This window comes from Cercospora kikuchii (genome assembly GCF_019650295.1).
Source record: "Cercospora kikuchii DNA, contig_00001, whole genome shotgun sequence".
NCBI classification, from domain to species: Eukaryota; Fungi; Ascomycota; class Dothideomycetes; order Mycosphaerellales; family Mycosphaerellaceae; genus Cercospora; species Cercospora kikuchii.
Window position 1 is genome coordinate 1,265,563 of NW_025408582.1, and position 22,303 is coordinate 1,287,865.

Genomic DNA, 22,303 nt, shown 5'->3' on the forward strand with positions numbered 1-22,303 from the left:
TGCGGCGGCCGGGAGAGGGGAGAGCGGAGAGGAAAAGCGGTGCGGGCGCGAAGAAACACAAGCGGATGCGGCCTGGGGCGTCACCAGGGGCGTATGGGTTAGTTTGCGTGCGCAGCGCTGGTCGTGTCAGTGATGATGATGATGGAGCTTCGAACTTCTCGTGTGCACGCTCGGTCCTTGCCGTAACAACGTTTGCCATTGGCACGGCTCCTCCCGTCGGCTCACTTCACGAAAACTCCCGATCGCACTGCCTTCATGGGCAACAACATCACCACTTCGCGTCGCTGCTGCGCCAGCGGACCTCAGGAACCACGAGTGCTGCTCATCAATGAAGCACACGATGGACATAGGACGCTTCGTCATCGTGCGTGGCGAGTAAGGGCGCCAGCATTTTCATGCCCTCACTGTTCCTGGATTCGCCGCGGCCTGGGACGAAAGGTTGAAACGCATCCTTCTGACAGAACGCTGGCAAAGCAAAAGAGCGATCAAGATTACCATGACTCAAGACTTTCAGGAGTCGAACGTGAATTTGGACTACAACTGTACGTGGGCATCATCCTTCCTCCAGCACTATCTTGAAGAAGCTTGGCACCTCAGGCGGACACGAGATTTTGGTTGTTGGACAGCTGTCTCATCTTTCTGCTGTATCGACCACTTGCAATGACAGACAGGCTTTGGCTCGGACGTTTCATAAAACCTCCATCAAAGACATCGAAGCGATGCATTTCATATCTCCTTTCAGGGGATAATCCGAGCGACAGTCGACTACGCCGCGAGCTGTGAATATCAGCACGCGCAAAGCCGGCCCTGCTTGTACAACAGAACCGAGTCTTCGATCAAAACTGCGATCCGGCCAGCCGGTGTGCGCTCACTTGTGCACCACAAGGTCTTTGTGATCGAGTGTTGCCCAAAGCACATGGGTGGCCTTGTCCGAGATGTGCGTGCACACAGCATGCGTTCGTCCAGGTATTAGAGTTCAGGGGAAAACGGCTTGAGGTCAAGGATCTCTTGCCATTGACCTGATCCTATTCAGATAAACCAACATATCCAAGCTCCCGCACAGGCCTGGCCTCGCAAGCGATACAGGAATGCAGCTGGTGGTGCTTTCGTTGATTGTGCAGCACAAGTGCCGAGCCTGCGAATGTTGGCAACTCACGACTGCGCAAGGACAACAGCTTATCCTGTCCTTCAAGTCGATCAGCAATCTCGACAGGCTGTTGAGACGAGTGAACATCTTTCTGTTCTTACCTGGGACGCCCTACTGTGGGCGGATACCGTACGACCTCTGCATGGTCACTAGATGTGCGATGATATTTCCGAGACTTGCGTCACAGTGGACTTCGAAGACTTCGAATGCTGATGAGCAGCAATTTCTTGCAGTGGTACGAAATGCTATCATAGGCATCCATCAGTCCATTTCTTCGATCGTTGAGTGGGAGCTACTCTTGCCGCGTACCTCCGTGTCGGCGCTCTTGCCGACTTCTGAAATGGCGATGGTGCCTGTCCCACTGTTCAGCGTCCTGCTCTGCACATTTGACTGCAGAGACCTCATCCAAAAAGACGTACGCCCACTCAGTCCTGACTGCGTCGTGCTGACGCCCGTTGTTGTGCCCTCGCCACGAGTGCTGCCGATCAGTCTAGGCGAGAAGCGTCGCTGGGAAATGTCAGCCGTATGATCATAGAGGCAAATGCGCATATGCCGTGCTCGGATGCCGGATGACATCGGAGTGGTAACTTGCAACTTACAATCACTTGTCGAATCGCGGGCATGCAAGCACAAATTACGGAAAGCTGCAGCTCCAGCTTGGACTAATAATCTATTAGTTCACATCCACATCGTGACACGCAGATTCGGCACCTACCCAGACTCCAGGTACGACCCTCACATAGGTAAAGTTCTTGTCCTCGCCGTAGTCGACAATAGCGTGCAATCGCATGATACTGATAATCGTGACCAGAAAACCAACGCCAAACATGAGCATGACGAGCAGCTTCTTGGTTGTGTTGAGATTCATCTTCCAAAGTTGATATATTGGCAGGCCGAGAACGAGGAAGTCAAGAATGATATTAATCACAGCCCTGCAGGATAAGTTAGTGAACAGTGTCAGTTCAGTCCTTATGCCAGAGTCTTACGATGACCAAACGATGGGGTTGATGGCAAGACATTTGCCTTTGTGCTCTCCATCCCACTGGTTCCTACAAGAAGGTCAGAACGTGAGCAGAATCCTTTGCGATGGTGACATACCATGTGTACGAAAGCGGTTGGCATTGCGTCATGATCACAATGAAGAACGAGAAGATGAACATCAGATTCAGCACGATAATGATGTATGTGATCTGGCGGAATCGGTCCGAAGAGAAGAATCGCAGGTACGTGAGCAAAAGCGATATCTTGACAAGTCCGAGGCCATAGACGTAAAGGATCTCGTCGGCCCACATCAACTGAGAGACGATCAGATGTGTTGCATGCTCATGGATCACCAGGCCGTCTTACCTTGACCATTGGGGTCAGATTCTCAAAGGGGACAGTCCAAACATCTCTGGCGCTGTGAGAGGCATCAGTTCTGCTATTCGAATCGTTCTGCAGCTGACGTACTAGCCAAGTCGAGTCACTTGCGTCGATGGTCAGCAAATGTTCATGTGTTCTGCGGACCATCGCTGTGACGACTTACATGGTACTGAAAGGATACAAAATCCAATGACGAAGACCAGCGATATGGCAACGGCCAGGTCATCCCACCACAGATCAGTGGTTAAAGCTGCGCCCCCTCCGGTCTGGATGTGGATTTTCGAGATGATACGGATTATGACAGCGACGATGGCGAAGATCATGCCGCCTACACCGCTGCCAGTGGCGATACCGCTCTTGTCACGGATCGGCTTCTCGCAGATCGTGTCTGATATGTTCTTCGTTGCTGTCGACGCAACTCAGCATAACGCTTCGGCGACTGGCTGTCACGGGATTTCCTACTTAGCGTTTCCTTGACTGTACAGCTCATCATAATGCACTGCGCTGCTTGTTCGCTGATAGTCTTGTTACCACAAGCACAAGCCGTGTCCTCGAACGAGCATGGTGATGCGGAAACTGAGCTTGCTATGCACACAAGCTTCACATATTGTTAGCGCGGGCAGTACGAGCACAGGAGCAGGACTGACACACCCCACATTTTGGCATTGTACCGATCAACTTCAAAGCTGCCGCCTTCTTTGCCTGAGCAGCATCGTCGGTAATGGATGCACTCTGAGCCCAGGCATCAGCGAAAGGGTTGGCGAAAGGACCAGCGAAGGGGTCGGCGAAAGATTCGGGCAACGACTCGGGCCATCTTCGTGACAGTTCGAATGAGGTAGCAGTTGCTACGGCGATGGCTCCAAGGAATGATACCAAAGCGTGAGTGGGACGCATGTTGGCAGATGATGGTGTTTTCACCTTCGTAGAGAACGACAGCCTGGAAGACTGAGAATAACAGGAGTCGACAGAGGCGCAATCACATCTCTATCAATACAGCAGAGTCACAGCTGCATTGAAGCTCTCGACTCCTGTTGGTAGCCTGGTATGGTTGTGTCGGTTCCTGGAGATGCATGCTGCAGGCTGGTTCCAATAGAACTCTCCTCCTTAACCACGCTCCCTGCACGGAACCTGCGCGAATCACGAATTTTCTCAACATGCGGAGTCTGGCACTTCAAGCGTCGGACGAACTCGAGATCGAACCGCATGTCCCCGCAAAGAACGGCCTGTTCGCCCCTGGCCTTGCGCACTGAGCACTCGGTGAAGCACGTGCTGCCCAACAGGACCCAAAACCAGTATCAATCGAGAGACAGCATTGGAAGATGATCCGGTGTATGGCAGTTGTCCTGACCAATTAGTTGTACTGTTCCTGTTACATGCGACGAAGCAAGAGCAGTTCTCCTCTCGGGAAGGCGCCGCTCTTGTGCTGAGCGTGCGCAAAGGAACACGCACAAACGTACTTGGTGCTCATCAACTCATCGTGGTCGTCTGGTTTGGCAGAGCATGCAAGTCTGGGCATCCATGTTCGTTTTAGGTGACACTCTAGGATTGTGACAAGCAATTCTGTCGTGGATAATGTGCAAGCAACAGGTCGCGAAGAACAAAAGTTGATCTTTGCTTGGCTTCCGGCTCGAGTATCGCAGAACAATCTTGAGCTTTCTACACGAAGCCTAGTCCGATGTTGCAATAACGACAATCATGCGCTGCGACGTGCAACTTTGTGGCCAGGCATTCATTCGGCCAAGCCCAGTTGACAACGGCAGGGAATACCCTGTTGTCAGTCCTCCAACCTCCCCTCAACGCACGGACTTCACAGTCGCGAAACTTTGAAAGTCGTTGCAACAGGCGTATAGAGTTTTATCGACAGTCTGGCTGGAATCCCGAATGGTGGAATTCCCAGGACCAGCTGCTATACGAAAATTATGCTATTAGCACTGGCATGACTGATCCCTACCATGAGCAGGCCTGCGCGCTCGTTTGGCAACCTACGTACAACACGCGAGCACGAAACCGCAAAGTCCGATGAGTGATCTGCCTTCATTTTGCTATGCTAATGGTTGACAAAGGGCGCCTGCGCTGCACTTCCTGACTAGGTCATCAGATGGATTCCTAAGAAAATGTTCTCTATAGTCGCTCGTTTGTGTTTCTTACTGTCGCTCACCTCGATTCTTCTCACACGATTCCAAGTCCACGCATTTCCGGAGCTGGTCGGTTTGGTAAACAGCAATCAGAACTCACGTGGTTTTACAAATTTCGCGAAACGAGAAAGCACCGAGGAAGAACGCAAGCTACATGCGCGTCAGTTGGAGGCGCTACAGGCGCTGACTGGGTTGGTGGATGAACTCGCTCCTGGTACGACAACTCGAAGCAATCAGTCCATCGGAAGAGGCATTGCAGCAGCTGATGCGGAGAATTACAGGAACTCTGGATTTTGTCTCGAGCGGCGGCGGCGGATGGTCAGGTTTTGGGAGTATAGAAGTGGGTCTCGGCCCTTTCGATGTTTGGGAGAAATATTGGTTCGAACCTCCAGGTCCAAGTTAGCTACGCGATCAACATTGAATTTGCAACTATGGACACTGATTGCTTGCAGCTGACCAACGAGGACCATGCCCGGCTCAGAACGCTCTTGCAAACCACCATGTTATCAGCCATACCGGAGTTGTGTCGATTTGGGAAGTAGTGGATGCGACAACGTCCGTCTTCAATTTGGGATACGATATCGCCCTGGCATCCGCCCTCGTTGCTGTGATATCTGGCGGCGATCCCGTCACGTTGACATATTCTCTGGGCGGAGAAGATGCTAGAGTGGGACCACCTTTGGGTGGTCTGCTCGGCCTCTTCGGTGCGTGCTGATCAGTACATGAAAAAGAGCATGCGACTGATGGAATGCTTAGGACCACCTCAAGGTCTCGAACACACCCACAATATCGTCGAGACCGACGCTTCGATGACACGCCAAGACGTTTACCAGTACGGAGACGCCTGGACTATGGACGTAAACCTTTTCTTCCAGCTCTACGACTCGGTCCCGTATGGAGGTCTATTCACACGCGAAGCCATCGTCCAGGCTTCGTGCCTTCGTTGGCATCAATCTGTGCTGTGGAACCCTAACTTCTACTATGGCCCAGGAACAGGCTACTTCAGGAACTTTGCGCAAATGGGTCTGTTTCTCTGGGCCAACCACTCAGATGATAGCCTGACTGGCTACCTGACGCACGAAATCCTGTACTCGTTCTACGGATTGACTGGCGATGGGTATCGTCCGGGCTGGGAAAGGTTTCCTGAGAACTGGTACCGCAGGCCGGCTCCGTTCAGCCTCGCGGATCATGTTGCCGAGCTTTTCACCTGGTTTGGGCTTTGCCCGGCTTTGGCAAGTATTGGAGGTAACACTGGATCGCCGAATTCATTCGCTGGCATCAATATCGATGATCCTGTTTCAGGAATCGCCAACCTGCCTAACCTGCTCGAAGGCAACAACTTACTGTGCTTTATGCTGCAGATCGTCAAGATGGAATCGCCCTCATTCTTCAACAACATTTACGCAACAATATTCGGGCTTCTTAGCGAAGTGACATCAACCTTGGGATGTCCAGAGATACCAGATCTGACCAGGGGTGGCCAGCCACTGTTCGCAAATCTACAGGCCACATATCCCGGGGCAAGATTTCCGTTCTAGTATGTGATGCGAAGGTGGAGTCTTGGAGATAGAGGCACATATCGAGCCATCTATCATCTGTGTTAGCTACATACCAGCCCAATGTATTATTGACACCAGAAGCTGAGATGCGCGCGACTTTCTTGCAGAGTGAGCACTGGAATGCATGCGAGCTATTTTGTCGACGGTCCAGTGGCCTTCGACACCGCCGCTGCTCACTTGTGTCTGATGCCGGCGCTGGCTCCAGAGCGCAACGTAGATCTTGCATGTTCGACCAAAACGTGATGGAGGTGTCGAATCGCGTGCGGAAAGGATGTGTGCGGCGATCGCGAGGCCATAAGAACCGTACTACGTACTGTGACGAACAACGAAGCGTCTGACTGATCGTCAGTCGTCTTGAAGATGATGTGGGGTTGACGAGAGTGCTAAAAATCCAAGGCTTCGTGATCGTGCCCCTCCGTCAAGCGAGAGCATGAGATGCACAATCAACTCGACCTGTGTGCATTAAAGTGGACATCTGACATTGCCGCGTGAGAGAATGATGATTTCTTGCGCTGTGATCACCGTTCATAGTGAATCGAACGGAAGTGCACATACTTTTGACTTATCGTGAAGGGCGACAGGGGTGACTAGCGTCGTGCGCACGGGCGTTTGCCCAAAGACCCCTCCTTCTCGCGAATTTGTACACAACACCACAAACACCGACATTCTCGACAGAAAGCTTGCGTTCCAGCAGACCGAACTGCACGACATATCAATCTCACCCGACTATCGTCCAAAGACTAGCAAATATGGCGGAAGAAGAGAAGAAGGTGGACGCCACTGCGGAGACGAAGACGGAGGACAAGAGCGTCACCGAGAAGGCTTCTGACGCTGCAACGGCCGCCAAGGACAACGTCTTCAGCATGTTTGGTGGTGGACCCAAGAAGGAGGCCAAGAAGGATGATGAGGAAGCGGACAACGACCGCTCAGGCAGCTCCAAGGCCCAGAAGGACAAGGAAGCCGCCGAGAAGGATGATGATGACGAGGACAAGGCCGACGAAGAGGAGGCCGATGCACACTTCGAGCCAGTCGTCCATCTCACTGAGAAGGTTGAGACCAAGACCAACGAGGAGGCCGAGGAGCAGACATTCAAGATGCGCGCAAAGCTCTTCAAGTTCGATCGTGAGAGCCGAGAGTGGAAGGAGCGCGGTACTGGCGACGTCCGACTCCTCAAGCACAAGGAGAACGGCAAGACTCGTCTGGTGATGAGACGCGACAAGACCCTCAAGGTCTGCGCCAACCACTACAGTATGTGCGCTCTATCCGCTTGGCTATGCACTTAGCTAACAAATGTACAGTCGTCCCGGACATGAAGCTCTCTCCAAACGTTGGCAGCGACCGCAGCTGGGTATGGAACGCTGCAGCTGATGTTTCGGAAGGTGAGCCAGAAGCTTGCACCTTGGCCATCCGTTTTGGCAACCCAGAGAGTACGTAATCCAGTGTCACGAAAGTGGCTACAGATTTACTAATTATTTGTCCACAGATGCGAACTTGTTCAAGGAAGCTTTCATCAAGGCTCAGCAAGAGAACGAGGCCATCTTCGGCAAGAGCGATGCGTAGAACTAGTCCTCAACTATGACCTCTTCGAAGGCTACACGCCACAGGCTTCTGGCCCGGTCATTGCTGCCAACCACTTTGACCAACGCACAGGGACAGTGATGGAGCGCCTGTGTGTTCAAGTCCTAAGCAGACGCTGAAGCACGACGCTGCATCACCTCACCTCATCTGGGCGTTCCGTACTGCGATCAATGATCGACACCCTCCATCACAAAATGCACAGATCCCCCGCGCGGCATTGTATATGCACAACGCGCTCCCAGAATGAGCGGAAAGCCGTTCATGAAAGCATTGTCACAGACAGAAAGCAAGTTAGATAGATTCACATGCATAACCCACCATTATCCAATGATCGCAGGTTATGCACTGCATCATTTGCTTCATATGTCAGGTGCGAGTTGTCGCTCATGAACGTAATCCATGTGTTGCATGAAATGTAGTGAGGTGTGTGAGGGAACGCATGGAGGATGGTCCCGCTTTTGGCGAGCTCGTCTCGACTCTTGACTTTCCATGCGGGTCCACCACAGCACCTCGACCTGACCACCTCACGCCTCCTCCATCCGCACACCTCCCCACCTCGAACGCTCCACGACACTGCGACCGAACCACCCGATAGCTGAGACCACCGCGACTTCAGTTTGCTAGATTGCAGCTCTCTCACTTTACTCAACAAAGCCGCAGCGCGCTTGCGCCAGCACGCGAGTGAGCGCGCAGCCAATTTACGCACAGTAACAATCAGCTTGTGACAATACTGCGACAATGCCAGACGTGAGTGCTCTTCTGCCTCATTCTCATCGATCAAAAGCCACACTTGTCGCTTGCACATCCGCTCGCAACATCCACTGCCCACCGGCACCACAACCGCGCACTCACAGCACACCTCCAACACCATGTCGCAACCCAAGCGCAAGAGGCAGACTGACACCAGCAAACAGGTCAAGCGTACCGTCAAGCTCGTGACTAACCAGCGCGTCACGTAAGTCTGGAGCTTACGAACCTGAGAGGCATTCGGCTAACCACTTGCTCAGTGATGATCCGCCGGAGGTCGAGGGTTTCCCAATGCGAGCATGGGACATTAGCATCTACCTCGTCGGTCCCGATGGCGAAGACATCCCAGCGAGCTGCTTCGAAAAAGCCACATACCTCCTCCACGAGTCGTTCGGCAAGCGAATGAGGCAGAGTATGTAGTTTTCCTCGGAATGAACGAAGAGAACGCGAATACTGATTGATCATAGCATTCAAGAACCCTCCGTTCGCGATCAAGGAGAAGGGATGGGGTGAATTTGACATGGCAATTACCCTCGTGCCAATCGGAGCACCTAAGGGAGGTGATCAGACTCTACAGCACGACCTCAACTTCCAGCAGGAGCGTTACGAGAGCACGCATTCGGTCACTTTCCGGAATCCCAAGGGCGAGTTGCTCGAAGCGCTGCGTCAATCAGGGTCTGTGGGCGATGCTGGTGCTACGAACGGCGCCTCGGCCGCGAAGCCAGAGAAGAAGAGACAGAAGCAGAATCGCAATGTGGACATGGAGAAGCTTGCAGAGGCCCTGCCACAACTTCCTGAGGATGACCTGCTCCAGGTGGTGCAAATGGTACACGACAACAAGAGCGAGGAGACGTACACTAAGAACGATGTCGAAAGTGAGTACACCTTGGATCGGCCCTGAGAGAGCCAGCTTTTCCCGATCTAGCCAGGAGAACTTACTCCTGTACAATTCGATGCACACATACTGACAAGTCTGCAGATGGCGAGTTTCACGTCGATCTCTACACCTTACCAGACCAGCTTATCAAGATGCTCTGGGACTTCACCGAGAAGCGTGTGGACATGAGTGTTTTGGCCTAGAACTCCAACTTTACGATCCATGGCATGAGAAGTTGAGAGTTCCTGAGCATCAGGAGTAGCGACGAAGACTGTGGGAGGAACCTTGGCACTGGGACGTCCTAGTAGAGAGACGTGCGACTACTGCTACTATTGCTGCTGTACCATTTGGCGGAGCGCGGCGTTATCGGTGCATTACGGGCATTCACGAGCCGCGGCAATAGCTATAAGCGACCGTGGCGACGACGATGGAGATGTTTTCCTCGGCCGGGTAGCAAAACTTTGGATGAGTGAGATGAAATTCAAATCAAGTTTCATGTTGCATCGTAGCGAAGAACAATTCTGGCGACGGTATGGAGCTGTGGTTGCATGGACAGATGCATCGCACCGCCCGTTCGTTTAGAGTATCTGTCAGTTGTTTACCTGCGGCAATGGAATATTCCCGATTTGAGGAGTGGCGTGATTGCCACATGGTATGCTGGGGGAGCTTTTCATCTGCCAAGCTGTCGAAACCGGTCTGGTTGATGGTCAGCATTGACGCGCGCATGCAGAAACGGACCATGAGCATATTTGTGGTCGGAAAGAGCAGTGCCTCGCGCCGCAATGCAGCAGTGTTCATCAATGTCGAACTCGAGATACGAAGCGATGGATCTTAATATACGATGCACCGGAGCCACAAATGATGACTATAGTAGACCACGTTTCGAGAGACGACGGAGCAGCAAGCGAGCGAGTGTTGGCGATACGAGCGATAAGTCTTCCGACTGCATACAGCACGACATGCGTTCGTCGCTTCCATGCCAGATGTATCTCGAGACACATCTGAGCACGTTAACGCCCATCGAGACTCGAGTCTGCCGTCGTCGGCCACGTGCCCGTCCTGGCTCGGCGCCTGGGAATTGCAGTTGCTCGAAGCGGAAGTCAGCTTATGCTCGCCAATGCTGCCACTCTCAACCGACGCTCCTCGGCGCGTTGGCAGATATGGCTAGCACATGGAGGACGAAATTGCGCTGCTAGACTAGTTCTTGGTCACAAAGTTATGGAGCTGTGAGCAGGGCGTTGGCGTCCGCGGCGCAAGCCAGAGGGAGTTCTGGACCGTACGGGAAGAGCACCGAGCGCCCTCAGCACCACACGGCGCAGATCGACCACGCCAAGTCGGCAGGATCGCACTGGTCGTTGAGGCCAGGAGGTTGCTGTATGGTGTTGCAGACGATGGTCGTGAGAGGTATCGAGTCCGGGTTCGCTTGATGAGGCTGCGAAGTGGACAGGACGCATGCAGCTGGATGGGCCATCTGCGCTAGGCGCGCTGTGCCACAGAAGTCGGAAGAGAAATCTGGCGACTGGCGGTGGAGGCGCGTGGATGGACAACAAGCATTGCTGCAAGGTACGGGTCGTGGCCAATCGGGCGTGTGAAACACGAGGTCTGCAGACAAGCTTGGCTGGGATGACGACTCGCATGGCGGCGAGCGCACAAAGGCGTCTCGAGTGGCTGCGACGCGCTGCCACCACTTCCACTCCCTCGCCCGTCGTTCACTCGCCCTCACGCACTTGCACTTGCTGCCGTCGCTCGTTCCCTCCATCTATCTGCTGCAAACTCCCGTGGGGCCTCGATCGGTGGGCCGCTCGCACTTCAGCCGGAACCGCCACTGCCGCTAACCGCAGTCCACATAGCTGCGCTCCGTGCACCACCCATTGTCGCTGGGGCCCGCGTCTCTCCTTTCCGCAGCAATCTCCAGTTCATTATCACTGCCTCTCTCCCACTCCACACAATGGCACAATAGCCCTTCGTCAGGGCCTCGGGCGCGTGGCCGATCACTTGCCTCCCATTGACTCCATTCACGGCCGCCGTTCACTGCACGACTGCAGATTCCCGACACCATATTGTCTACAACCTCACCGACTCGGCCGCGCATTCACAGACGACCTCCGCGTCCCACGCTCGTTTAGCAGTCATATCCTTCGCATCCCCGGCGCCGACAGATCCCAGAAACCGCTCCCTACCTCCACCGGAAGGACTGCACTGTACCCGGCCACGACTCTTGGTGCGAACCAGCAGCACCTCTCCGCAGCCCAGAACCGCATTGGTTTACACAAAGCGACGCATTGGCCTCTCGTTCCTTATTGCAAGCAACAAAGACAACAGCAATCCTCCCTCCGCGCTGGCCGCGATGCAGCATTTACAGCACCACCATTTCGCCCGACACGGAGCCATGCCCGGCGTCCCCTTCGCTTCTGATGCCGGGCATGTTATGTCACCTCCGAATCCAGATGCCTTGTCAGGCGCGTTACTTCCCCGCGCAGAGGTGCAAGACTTCGGCCTCAGTCTCAACCTCAGCGCTGCTGCCACTCCTTTCACCCATGGCCTCAAAGGAGTGAACCAATATCTGAACTACCTCCTCGCCAACGTATTGGTCTTATCGTTCATGATATTGCTCGCCGGCACGCTCATATACAGATGGATCGGAATGATCCACAAGCACATGCGGCATCTGTTCACCATGGGAGGGCAAAGGGATCAGCGATACTTCATGCATAACCATACCAAGGTGTGGCCGTGGATCAAGAGATACGTGCTCTACGCGCCTTTCTGGAGGGTTCGACACAACCGAGAATTCACGTTGTGGCAGAAGCAGGTCACTGTCGGAACTCTGCCCTCCCGGTTTCATTCCTTCCTCTTATTCGTTTACTTGGCCTCGAATGCTGGTTACTGCGCCGCACTTGACTACACGCAGCCTTCACCGAGCGTGGTAGCCGAGTTCAGAGGCCGCACTGGAGTCCTGGCGGCACTGAACATGATTCCCACCATTTTGTTCGCCCTCCGGAACAACCCCATGATCCCTCTGTTGAGAGTGCCTTACGACACTTTCAATCTATTGCATCGATGGACGGCACGCATGATGGTGCTGGAAAGTATACTACATACGGTCGCCTGGGGAGTAAATGCATGGAGCGCTGGTGGAAGCAAACAGCTTGCACTCTCCTTGAGCACCTCTGTGAGCTACAGTTGGGGTATGGTGGGCTCGGCCGTATTCACCTATTTGGTGATCGCATCTTGTGGACCGATTCGGCACCACTTCTACGAATTCTTCATTAACTCGCATCGAATCCTGGCTTTTCTCGGCATTATTGGGGTGTACGTTCACTTGGACGCGGCCAAACTGCCGATGTTGCCATACGTCCAGCTCAGTCTGATCTTCTGGGCCGTTGAGCTGGTTGCGCGAACCTACCGGATCCTATATTACAACTGGAGCCGGAAACGAGGTTGGACCAAAGTTACGATCGAATGGCTTCCAGCAGAAGCATGCCGGGTGACTTATCAGATTTCAAGACCTTGGAAATGGAGGCCAGGTGCACACGTACATGCCTACTTGCCGTCAATCGCATGGGTAGGCAGCCATCCTTTCTCAATAGCTTGGGCGGAAAACAGGCCGCTACATGCACCCGCAATGGAGATTGAAATGGAGAAGCTCCCTCCGATGACAACAGGAGTTTTCAGCGATCAAGTTCGCCAGAGCATGTTGGCGCGACAGAGCATGATGGGGCGTGTGCAGATACCCACGAAGCCCATTACATTGGCAGAAATGGCGAACGTGGCAGAAGTCGCCCACAAGCCGGCAGATGGCAATATTACTGTGACTGGCAACGCCAAAGTCACCAACATTTCCCTGGTCATTCGAGCGCGAGAAGGCATGACAAGGAAAATGTACGACAGGCTCCTCAAAAACGACCGGCAGCCCATAACAACGTGGGGCTTCATGGAAGGCCCGTACGGCGGGCATGACTCGTTGTCCTCGTATGGAACCGTGATTCTGTTCGCTGGTGGCATCGGCATCACGCACGCAATCGGCTACGTCCACGACCTGATGTCTCAATACGCGGCAGGAATGTGCTCAACGCGTAAGATATTACTCGTCTGGTCAGTACCGAACACAGAGTGCCTGGAATGGGTCCGAATATGGATGGACCAGATCTTGCGAATGGAGCACCGAAGAGAGCTGCTCAAGATCCAGCTCTTCATCACAAAACCCCGGCACCGAGGAGAAGTCGTGTCGAGTACGGGCTCTGTGCAAATGTTTCCCGGGCGCTGCCGACCTCGCGCTGTGATTGAGAAGGAAATACCTGACAGAATCGGCTCCGTCGGTGTCACCGTGTGTGGTCCAGGCGCGCTGGCCGACGATGTGCGCGCGGCGTGTCGAGCGCACGTGGAAGACGCGAGTTTGGACTTCATCGAGGAAGCGTTCACATATTGATTGCTTTGGAGCGAGCACCCGCGAACACCAGAACATTTTTGTTTCATCACAGCATGAGCGGAACCTGACCAACTAGCTACAGGATTTCTCACGACGTTACGGTGGGCAACACATGCCACTTTTTTTGCGCCAGTAATTGAATCTGGCTGGCTGCTTTCTGCGAAAGATACCACTCTGCGCGCGCGCCTACATTTGTGACTGCATAGCGAAAGAAGGAGGGAAGACCATTGGGCTGCATTAGGCTACTACCTTTAGTGTTTTTCAATAGATTCGAGCAGAGCAAAAGCAAGAAACCATTTCACAAACTGTTTCGTCTCGCTGTTGTCTGAGCTTCCAATGGGTCTGGAACAATAACAATAATAGCACGATCGGCGTGCGGTGCACGTGTTCGTGTCTATCAGTTCTTGGTCATGAGGCTTAAATACGAGGACTCAAGCCAATCACAGGCGTGTTCGGATCTGCTCTCGCGCGTTGAATAAAACGTCTCCTCATGGTTCGTGATGGCAGATTTGAGGCTGAGGTAACAACCAGTGTACCCTATGTCATCCGAATCGTCGTCGTGCCCCAGCTGTGGCAGTGAAGCGAGCAGCATAGTCGTGCCAAGGAGAGCAATATCCGCAAGCGTGGTAGCGCCTCCAGAGTGTGACGTGCAAAGAAGGGCGACCAGGGTCTCCGACTGACGTTGCTGGGATCTCGAAGCTGCGCGACGAGCATGAACCCTCCGCCTCTCGCTGTCACTGGAAGTGAAGCGGCGCGCTGGCCAAATTTGCGCACTCCACCAAACTCGCCAGCAACGAATCGAACGTACACAGAATCACCATTGGCGCGTGTTGCTCTCGCGGTCGTGGAATGCAGAGCCGTGGGCGGACGCGAACATGGACGGCGACAATCCCGAATTGCAGGCGCAGTTGCGCCAACTCGACCATGAGTTGGAAGAGGGAGACATCACGCAGAAGGGTTATGAGAAGAGACGTACCATGATCCTCAGCCAATACTTGTCTCCCGAGCAGCTGCAGGCGGCGGGCGTGGCGAACGACCGGACCATGAGCATGGCTTCGGGACAAGCAGTGCACAACCGCCAGACGAGTTATGGCAGCATACAGCCCTCCATACACGGCCCCGACTACACTGCATACGCCCCGGACTATGGCCACGGCATGCAGCAGCAACAGCAGTATGCCAATGCCTACCCACCGAGGCCCGTCACGCCCGGAAGCATGGCATCTGGGCCCGTGCAACGATTTCAGGAACAGCAGTTGGGCATCCCACCACGATCAGCACAACGGCAAGCCTCCGGCGGGCACGGTAGTTTGCGCCCCATTACTCCTGGCAGCCGGCCGGAGAGTCCGGGCAGCAGGTACAGCGTTGGATCCGCGTCAGGCACAATGGTGAACTCCGACTATGCCTTCAATCCCAATGATCCCAAGCACGCGCAACAGCCGTGGTCTCCAGAAGGCGCTGGCAGCCGAATGAGCACCATGTTGGACTCGCAGCAGGGATATTTCAGCGACTTCAACAGCAACCAGATGCAGAGCGATGATCAGAGGATGAGCTATGGAGGACCACAGCGCTACAGCATGGGCGAAGCTTTCTCTCCGACAGCCATGGTGCCACCGCCTCTGATGAGTGACGATATCGCCAGTGCTCCGATCCACCAGCTACCCCTCGAACCGAGAGACGTGCCATTCGCGGTGTACGATCCGCACAACAACAGCATACCAATGTCGAAGTTTGACAACATTGGTGCGGTGCTGAGGCACAGGGGAAAGATGCAAGCACGGCAGCCCGCATATTGGGTATTGGACTCAAAGGGCAAAGAGACGGCCTCGATAACATGGGACAAGGTAGCTTCAAGAGCAGAGAAAGTCGCGCAGGTCATAAGAGACAAGTCCAATCTGTATAGGGGAGACAGAGTGGCACTAGTCTATCGAGACAGCGAAATTATTGAATTCGCAATCGCGTTGATGGGCTGCTTCATTGCAGGGGTGGTCGCGGTGCCCATCAACAATGTCAATGACTACCAGAAGCTCTCCTTGCTCTTGACGACAACGCAGGCGCATCTGGCGTTGACGACCGACAACAACCTGAAAGCCTTTGCAAGAGATATCTCAACCCAAAGACTTAAGTGGCCAACTGGGGTAGAGTGGTGGAAGACGAATGAGTTCGGATCCTATCATCCCAAGAAGAAAGACAGTGACGCGCCTCTGCAGGTTCCCGATCTTGCATACATCGAGTTCTCGAGAGCACCGACCGGAGACTTGCGCGGCGTAGTCTTGTCTCATAGGACGATTATGCACCAGATGGCATGTTTGTCAGCGATTCTTTCAACAATCCCGGCGACACAGAACAACGATACATTTTCATCACATCTTAAAGCTTCGGACGGATCGTTCGTGGTACCTCGGCCGGGCAGACACGAAACAATAATGTCTTATCTGGATCCTCGAGAGAGCTGCGGTCTGATTCTCGGCGTGCTTTTGGGCGTGTACGGAGGGCATACCACGGTGTGGTTTGAAAGCAAGACAGTTGATACGCCAGGATTGTATGCTCATCTCATTTCGAAATACCGTGCAACTGTCATGGTGGCAGACTATCCGGGCTTAAAGCGTGCAGCGTACAATTACCAGCAGGATCCCATGGCGACACGGAACTTCAAGAAGAACATGGAGCCAAATTTTGCAAGTGTCAAGATTTGTCTGATCGATAGTTTGACTGTGGACACTGAGTTCCATGAAATTCTGGCCGATCGATGGCTGAAGCCTATGCGCAATCAGCGAGCGAGGGAGCTGGTTGCGCCCATGCTCGCGCTACCAGAACATGGTGGTATGATTATTTCCGTGCGAGACTGGTTAGGTGGCGAAGAGCGCATGGGATGTCCTTTGACTATTCAGCAAGACGAGGAGGAGGATAGTGATTCGGATCCTGGTAGTCCCACAACGAATGGCTACACAAGTCTTCTGGACGGCAGTACTGCGAGCAAAAAGAAAGCGCAAAAGACGAGCCGGACAGAACTGAGTGAGGTGCTGCTGGACAAGGAGAGCTTGAAGACAAATGAAGTTGTCATCATCGCACTTGGTGAAGAGGCACGGAAACGGGCCAACGAGCCGGGGACTGTCCGAGCTGGCGCTTTTGGATATCCAATTCCCGATGCGACTCTCGCTATCGTTGATCCCGAAGCCAACCTGCTGTGTGCTCCATATACGGTTGGAGAGATTTGGGTTGACTCGCCATCACTCTCTGGTGGCTTTTGGGCGTTGCCTAAACACACCGAGACAATTTTCCACGCCCGTCCCTACAGATTTGTGGAAGGGAGCCCTACACCTGTGCTGGTCGAGCCAGAATTCCTCAGAACCGGGCTTTTGGGCTGCATCATTGAGGGCAAAGTCTTCGTCCTCGGACTCTACGAAGATCGCATTCGTCAACGGGTAGAGTGGGTTGAACATGGTTTACAAGAGGTCGAACATCGATACTTCTTCGTGCAACATCTGGTTGCCAGCATCATGAAGACTGTGCCGAAGATCTACGACTGCTCGGCCTTTGACGCACATGTCAATGGAGAATACCTTCCGATCATCCTAATTGAGACTCAAGCTGCGAGCACAGCTCCAACGACGACTGGTGGGCCGCCCCGACAACTGGACATACCTTTCCTGGACTCTCTCAGCGAGCGAGTGATGGAGGTCTTATATCAAGAGCATCATCTTCGCGTGTATTGTGTGATGATGACTGCACCGAACACACTGCCACGTGTGATCAAGAATGGCCGAAGAGACATTGGAAATATGCTCTGCAGAAAAGAGTTCGACAACGGCAATTTGCCTTGCGTGCACGTCAAGTTTGGTGTCGAACGTGCTGTACAAAACTTGCCTCTCGGCGATGATCCTGCTGGCGGGATCTGGTCGCCCATGGCAAGTCAAGCTCGACAGGACATGCTCGCTATGCACTCTGACAAGCAGTACTCTGGTGTAGATCATCGAGAAGTCGTTATTGATGATCGCACGAGTACGCCACTGAATCAATTCAGCAATATTCATGATCTGATGCAGTGGAGAGTGTCACGGCAGTCGGAAGAATTGTCCTATTGCACCATTGATGGCCGGGGCCGGGAAGGCAAAGGCGTCAACTGGAAGAAATTCGATTTGAAGGTGGCAGGCGTCGCACTCTACCTGAAGAACAAGGTCAAGGTCCAGCCAGGCGATCATCTGCTGCTGATGTACACTCACTCCGAGGATTTTGTGTACGCTGTGCATGCCTGTCTCTGCTTAGGTGCGGTTGCAGTACCGATGGCGCCCATCGATAGCAATCGGCTCAGCGAGGATGCTCCCGCTTTGCTGCACATGATCGCGGACTTCAGGATCAAGGCGATTCTCACTAACAATGATGTGGAAAGTGTGCTGAAGCAGAAGACTGTGTCGCAGCACCTCAAGCAGTCGGCGCTGATCCTGAAGGTCAACCTTCCCTCGACGTACAACACTTCTAAGCCTCCAAAACAGTCTCACGGCTGCAGAGAACAGGGCTTGACAATACGACCGGCGTGGATTGCCCCAGGATACCCAGCCGTTATCTGGACTTACTGGACGCCGGATCAGCGACGTGTTGCTGTACAGCTAGGACACAATACCCTCATGGCGCTTTGCAAAGTACAGAAAGAGACTTGTCAGATGACCTCCACTCGCCCCGTCCTGGCTTGTGTGCGAAGTACCATGGGCATCGGCTTCCTTCACACCTGCATGATGGGCATCTTTCTCGCAACGCCCACGTATCTGGTCTCACCAGTCGACTTTGCTGGTAATCCCAACATTCTGATGCAGACTCTTGCTAGGTACAAGATCAAGGACACCTACGCCACGGCGCAGATGTTGGAACACGCTATTGCTCATGGCGCAGGCAAAGGCATCAACCTCATGGAGTTGAAGAATCTCATGATCTCAACAGAACAACGACCAAAGACCGACGTGTACACGCGCGTCAGACAAGCTTTCGCGCAGTCTGCTCTTGACAAGACTGCCATTAACACGATATACAGTCACGTTCTCAACCCGATGGTTGCCAGCAGAAGCTACATGTGTATAGAACCGATAGAGTTATATCTGGAGCCGACTAGTTTACGGAGAGGCCTGGTCGTACCAGTCGACCCAGACCAGGACCCGTTCGCATTACTGGTACAGGATTCGGGCATGGTGCCTGTCAGCACTCAGATCAGTATTGTCAATCCGGAGACAAATCGACTATGTCTGGTCGGCGAATATGGCGAGATCTGGGTGCAGTCAGAGGCCAATGCACATTCTTTCTATGGCAGCAAGGATGCGTTTGATGCGGAGCGTTTCAATGGGCATACTGTCGATGGTGATCCGGGCGTGCGATATGTGAGGACAGGTGATCTCGGATTCCTACACAGCGTAAGCAGGCCTATCGGGCCTGGTGGAAATATGGTGGAGATGCAAGTGCTGTTCGTGTTGGGTTCTATTGGCGAGACGTTTGAGGTTAACGGGTTGCAACACTTCCCGATGGACGTTGAGTCTAGTGTGGAGAAGTGTCATCGAGCACTTGTGCGAGGCGGATGGTAAGTCATGTCCGCAGTGAGATTACGGGAACTTTGCTGACAACTTATAGTGCTATCTTTCAAGCAGGTTCGCTGCTCGTACTGATCGCCGAAGTTCGAACAAGAGCTTTCCTGGCATCGCTCGTGCCCATCATTGTCAACACGGTCCTCAACGAGCACCAGCTTGTGCTCGACATTGTTGCATTTGTTGCCCTGGGCGACTTCCCACGCTCAAGACTTGGTGAAAAGCAGAGAGGCAAGATCCTGGCCAGTTGGGTCAGCCGGAAGATGCGAACAATCGCCCAGTTCAGCATTCGCGACCCAGACGCTGAAGGCAGTGTTGGCACTGCAGTGCCCGAAGAGCACTTTGCGCGAAGAAATAGCGCTCAGAGCGGCAATGCCCCGGGCGCAGCCAGTCTACGTCGTGGCGAAAGCTCTCTGCGACAAGTACAAAGCGTCAACCATCTGGCCGCAGCGGAGCCTATCGCCGAGCAGGATGGCCATTTGACTGTCCAGACCCAACCGCGATCACTGTCAATGACCCAAGCCTCTTCGCCTTTCACAGGCGACCCGAACGATGACACGCCAACCAACGAACGCAACCCTCACCTAAACCTGAACACGACGCTAGATTATTCGCCCATCCAACCCTACAACACAGAACCCACAGAGCAATCGCGATACGCGACCGAACTTTACGACAATGGATCACCCGAGTACGATCGTCGCGATTCAGATTGGGATACTTCTGCCACTTATCAACCTGGCCATGGCTATCCCGACTGGCCAACCGATCATGCACCCACGAACTACGACTCCGACAGTCCCGTGGAAATGCCCAAACCACTTGGCCCAGCACTCCGAGTCACAAATCGAGGGAGTGGGATAAGCGACACTTCTGATTGGGGCGAGAGCGCGCTAAAAGATATGAATATTGGGAAGTAAATGGTACCTTTTTGACAGCCTGCCCGCTCACGATTGGTGGTGTGGGTGGAGTCAAACCTGGATAACAAGCGGGTGATGATGCCTCTGCATACCATGGCTCCAAGAGGAGAGGAGGACTGAATTAGCATTGTCTGTTTTGAGTTGAAACATTTTTCGGTCATATGTTTGTACAGAGCTCTGCATGTAAAGTGGTGGTGGCGGGTTTGTGGTGCATGGCTTGAGCCTTCTGGGAAGAGTGGCACAAGACAGATATTGGTTTAGACGCTCATGGCGACACGACGTGGACGAATTGAATGAAGAATCTTCCACGAGGCGCTTAGATGATGCAAATGAGAATTGACTAGCTGAACCAGCTGACCTACTTGCTTTGTTCGTGAATATTTCGAAACGATAGTGTCGGAATAACGTTGAAAGGCGCGTAGTGGGCTCGTCGTCTCTCAGTGATTGATCCGGAGGCGTTTCTGTGCTCTAGTTGATAGTGGACGTCGTTGGCTCTGCGCGGGTCCAAGGAAGACGTGTGCGAAACGTGGTTTTTTCACACGTGAGTAGAATTTGAGACTGGAAAACGATACCGAATTAATGAATTGGTCGTCATCATCATTGCTGTCGTCTACGAACGCTCCACTTTGACGTTACTGCTGTCTCTTTATCTCTTACTTGTTCTGTCTCTACTATGCTGTTTCGTCCGCGATAACCCCACTTTGATCTGAGCTAGATGTGACCATTCACACTGAAAATGCCATTTCGATAGAGTTTCCAGTAACGCCTTTTCCCCTGTGCTGCCGCAAAGAGGCTTTCTGTACAAATCGTGCAAATAGGAGAAAAGAAGAATCATAAGGTCGCCGCAACTCTAGTAGCTCGTTGTTTCAGGCTTGCCATAGAACCAATACTCAGCAGCATATTCAACTTGGAACGCCGCCTCCTGACCCTCGCAAGTCTTCGGTGCTGCACCGCCAACGGTGTTGATTCGATAGACTTCTTGGAAAGCACAGTCATCGGCCTTCGTCTCGTTCTTGCTGTTGAGTTTGAGCCAAGGTACTGAGCCTTCGATCGCATCAGCAGGGGCATCAGTGGCATTGATCTTTTTGAATCCGCCTTGGCTGTAGTTGCTTTGCCAGGTGTCATCGCCTTGGCCAATAGTGTCGAGGTTGAAGTAGGCTGTTGTCAGGTCCGTAAAGTAATGGTGACCTGAGATTTTGAGAAAGTCGTTGACTGGGACGGTCTTGGGCACTGAGGCGGATTTGTCTTGATATGCCCAGCCGGCAAGAGACCATGCAAGGATTGGAGAGTTGGCTGTCAGGCAAGTTGCGTTGACTAGAGTTGCAACGGCTCCGGCTGCAGCGGGTACTGCTGTTGCGTTGGAAAGGTCGCATGTGTAGTTTTGTGTGCCTCGTCCGACGGCGATGTGGTACAACGAAAAGCCTTCTGAGACTGGGGGCAGAGGCTTGGGTGCTGGACGATCGTTAGTACGACGAAGTTCTCTGCTTGATCTGTCGAGATGCGTACCTTGTGGCATCTGAATAGATGCAATATCACATGAGCATTGTTCTGCTGCTCTCGATGATCCTCGCCCTGCCCAGTTGTGATTCTTTCTGCTCCAGCTGCCGACGGCATCTCTGCGTTCTTGTTGTTGGAAGGGCACAGCGGTTACGAGCCCAGCGGCAAGCAACAGGCTTGCTATTGAGAACAGCATTGTCGGAAAATGTGTGTGTTGTGTGCCTGCGCCTTCGATCGATCGTCGAGTGTTCGTAATTGGATGAACGAATGTCCAGATCTTGCCAGTTGGTCGAAATGTCAACAATGCAATGCAAGTTGGAGGCGCGCGAAGAGCATATACTCGGACTGCGCCCTCTTAGGCGCGCTCGACATGGTTGCTATATACATGGCTGACATTGTACGACGTTGAGGTACAAAGTGTATGTGTCGTTAAGCGCCCTGATCGAAATAGAATCAAATTAGTGGAGAAGTGGAGGCCACCCGCG

At 53.3% G+C, this 22,303-nt stretch overlaps 7 protein-coding genes across 8 annotated transcripts; 5 read left to right on the plus strand and 2 right to left on the minus strand.

Moving 5' to 3' along the window:
- Positions 1 to 1,296: 1,296 nt before the first annotated feature.
- On the minus strand, positions 1,297 to 3,403 carry CKM354_000042700 (uncharacterized protein; the record flags this gene model as incomplete). Of its 2 annotated transcripts, XM_044795514.1 has the most annotated exons (12): positions 1,297 to 1,392; positions 1,457 to 1,500; positions 1,567 to 1,654; positions 1,747 to 1,809; positions 1,863 to 2,079; positions 2,134 to 2,196; positions 2,246 to 2,442; positions 2,495 to 2,546; positions 2,597 to 2,612; positions 2,673 to 2,915; positions 2,972 to 3,107; positions 3,161 to 3,403. In XM_044795514.1, the coding sequence occupies 12 exons, from the start codon at positions 3,401 to 3,403 to the stop codon at positions 1,297 to 1,299; spliced, it is 1,458 nt and encodes a 485-aa protein (XP_044651449.1). The 2 variants fall into 2 exon arrangements, with proteins under 2 accessions (XP_044651449.1, XP_044651450.1); XM_044795515.1 differs by lacking the exon at positions 1,297 to 1,392 and having other exon boundaries at positions 1,409 to 1,500.
- A 1,220-nt stretch (positions 3,404 to 4,623) lies between these two features.
- On the plus strand, positions 4,624 to 6,182 carry CKM354_000042800 (uncharacterized protein; the record flags this gene model as incomplete). Its single annotated transcript, XM_044795516.1, has 4 exons — positions 4,624 to 4,858; positions 4,926 to 5,042; positions 5,097 to 5,348; positions 5,401 to 6,182. The coding sequence occupies 4 exons, from the start codon at positions 4,624 to 4,626 to the stop codon at positions 6,180 to 6,182; spliced, it is 1,386 nt and encodes a 461-aa protein (XP_044651451.1).
- Positions 6,183 to 6,952: 770 nt separating this feature from the next.
- On the plus strand, positions 6,953 to 7,763 carry CKM354_000042900 (Ran GTPase-binding protein YRB1; the record flags this gene model as incomplete). Its single annotated transcript, XM_044795517.1, has 3 exons — positions 6,953 to 7,451; positions 7,502 to 7,630; positions 7,687 to 7,763. 3 exons carry the CDS (start codon positions 6,953 to 6,955, stop codon positions 7,761 to 7,763), a joined length of 705 nt encoding a protein of 234 aa, XP_044651452.1.
- Positions 7,764 to 8,650: 887 nt separating this feature from the next.
- On the plus strand, positions 8,651 to 9,608 carry CKM354_000043000 (uncharacterized protein; the record flags this gene model as incomplete). Its single annotated transcript, XM_044795518.1, has 4 exons — positions 8,651 to 8,736; positions 8,789 to 8,940; positions 8,996 to 9,403; positions 9,508 to 9,608. 4 exons carry the CDS (start codon positions 8,651 to 8,653, stop codon positions 9,606 to 9,608), a joined length of 747 nt encoding a protein of 248 aa, XP_044651453.1.
- Positions 9,609 to 11,794: 2,186 nt separating this feature from the next.
- Positions 11,795 to 13,834, plus strand: CKM354_000043100 (uncharacterized protein; the record flags this gene model as incomplete). Its single annotated transcript, XM_044795519.1, has 1 exon — positions 11,795 to 13,834. The coding sequence occupies one exon, from the start codon at positions 11,795 to 11,797 to the stop codon at positions 13,832 to 13,834; it is 2,040 nt and encodes a 679-aa protein (XP_044651454.1).
- Positions 13,835 to 14,709: 875 nt separating this feature from the next.
- On the plus strand, positions 14,710 to 20,321 carry CKM354_000043200 (uncharacterized protein; the record flags this gene model as incomplete). Its single annotated transcript, XM_044795520.1, has 2 exons — positions 14,710 to 19,397; positions 19,448 to 20,321. 2 exons carry the CDS (start codon positions 14,710 to 14,712, stop codon positions 20,319 to 20,321), a joined length of 5,562 nt encoding a protein of 1,853 aa, XP_044651455.1.
- Positions 20,322 to 21,171: 850 nt separating this feature from the next.
- Positions 21,172 to 22,014, minus strand: CKM354_000043300 (uncharacterized protein; the record flags this gene model as incomplete). The annotated part of the gene is made up of 2 exons (XM_044795521.1): positions 21,172 to 21,773; positions 21,828 to 22,014. 2 exons carry the CDS (start codon positions 22,012 to 22,014, stop codon positions 21,172 to 21,174), a joined length of 789 nt encoding a protein of 262 aa, XP_044651456.1.
- Positions 22,015 to 22,303: the final 289 nt, after the last annotated feature.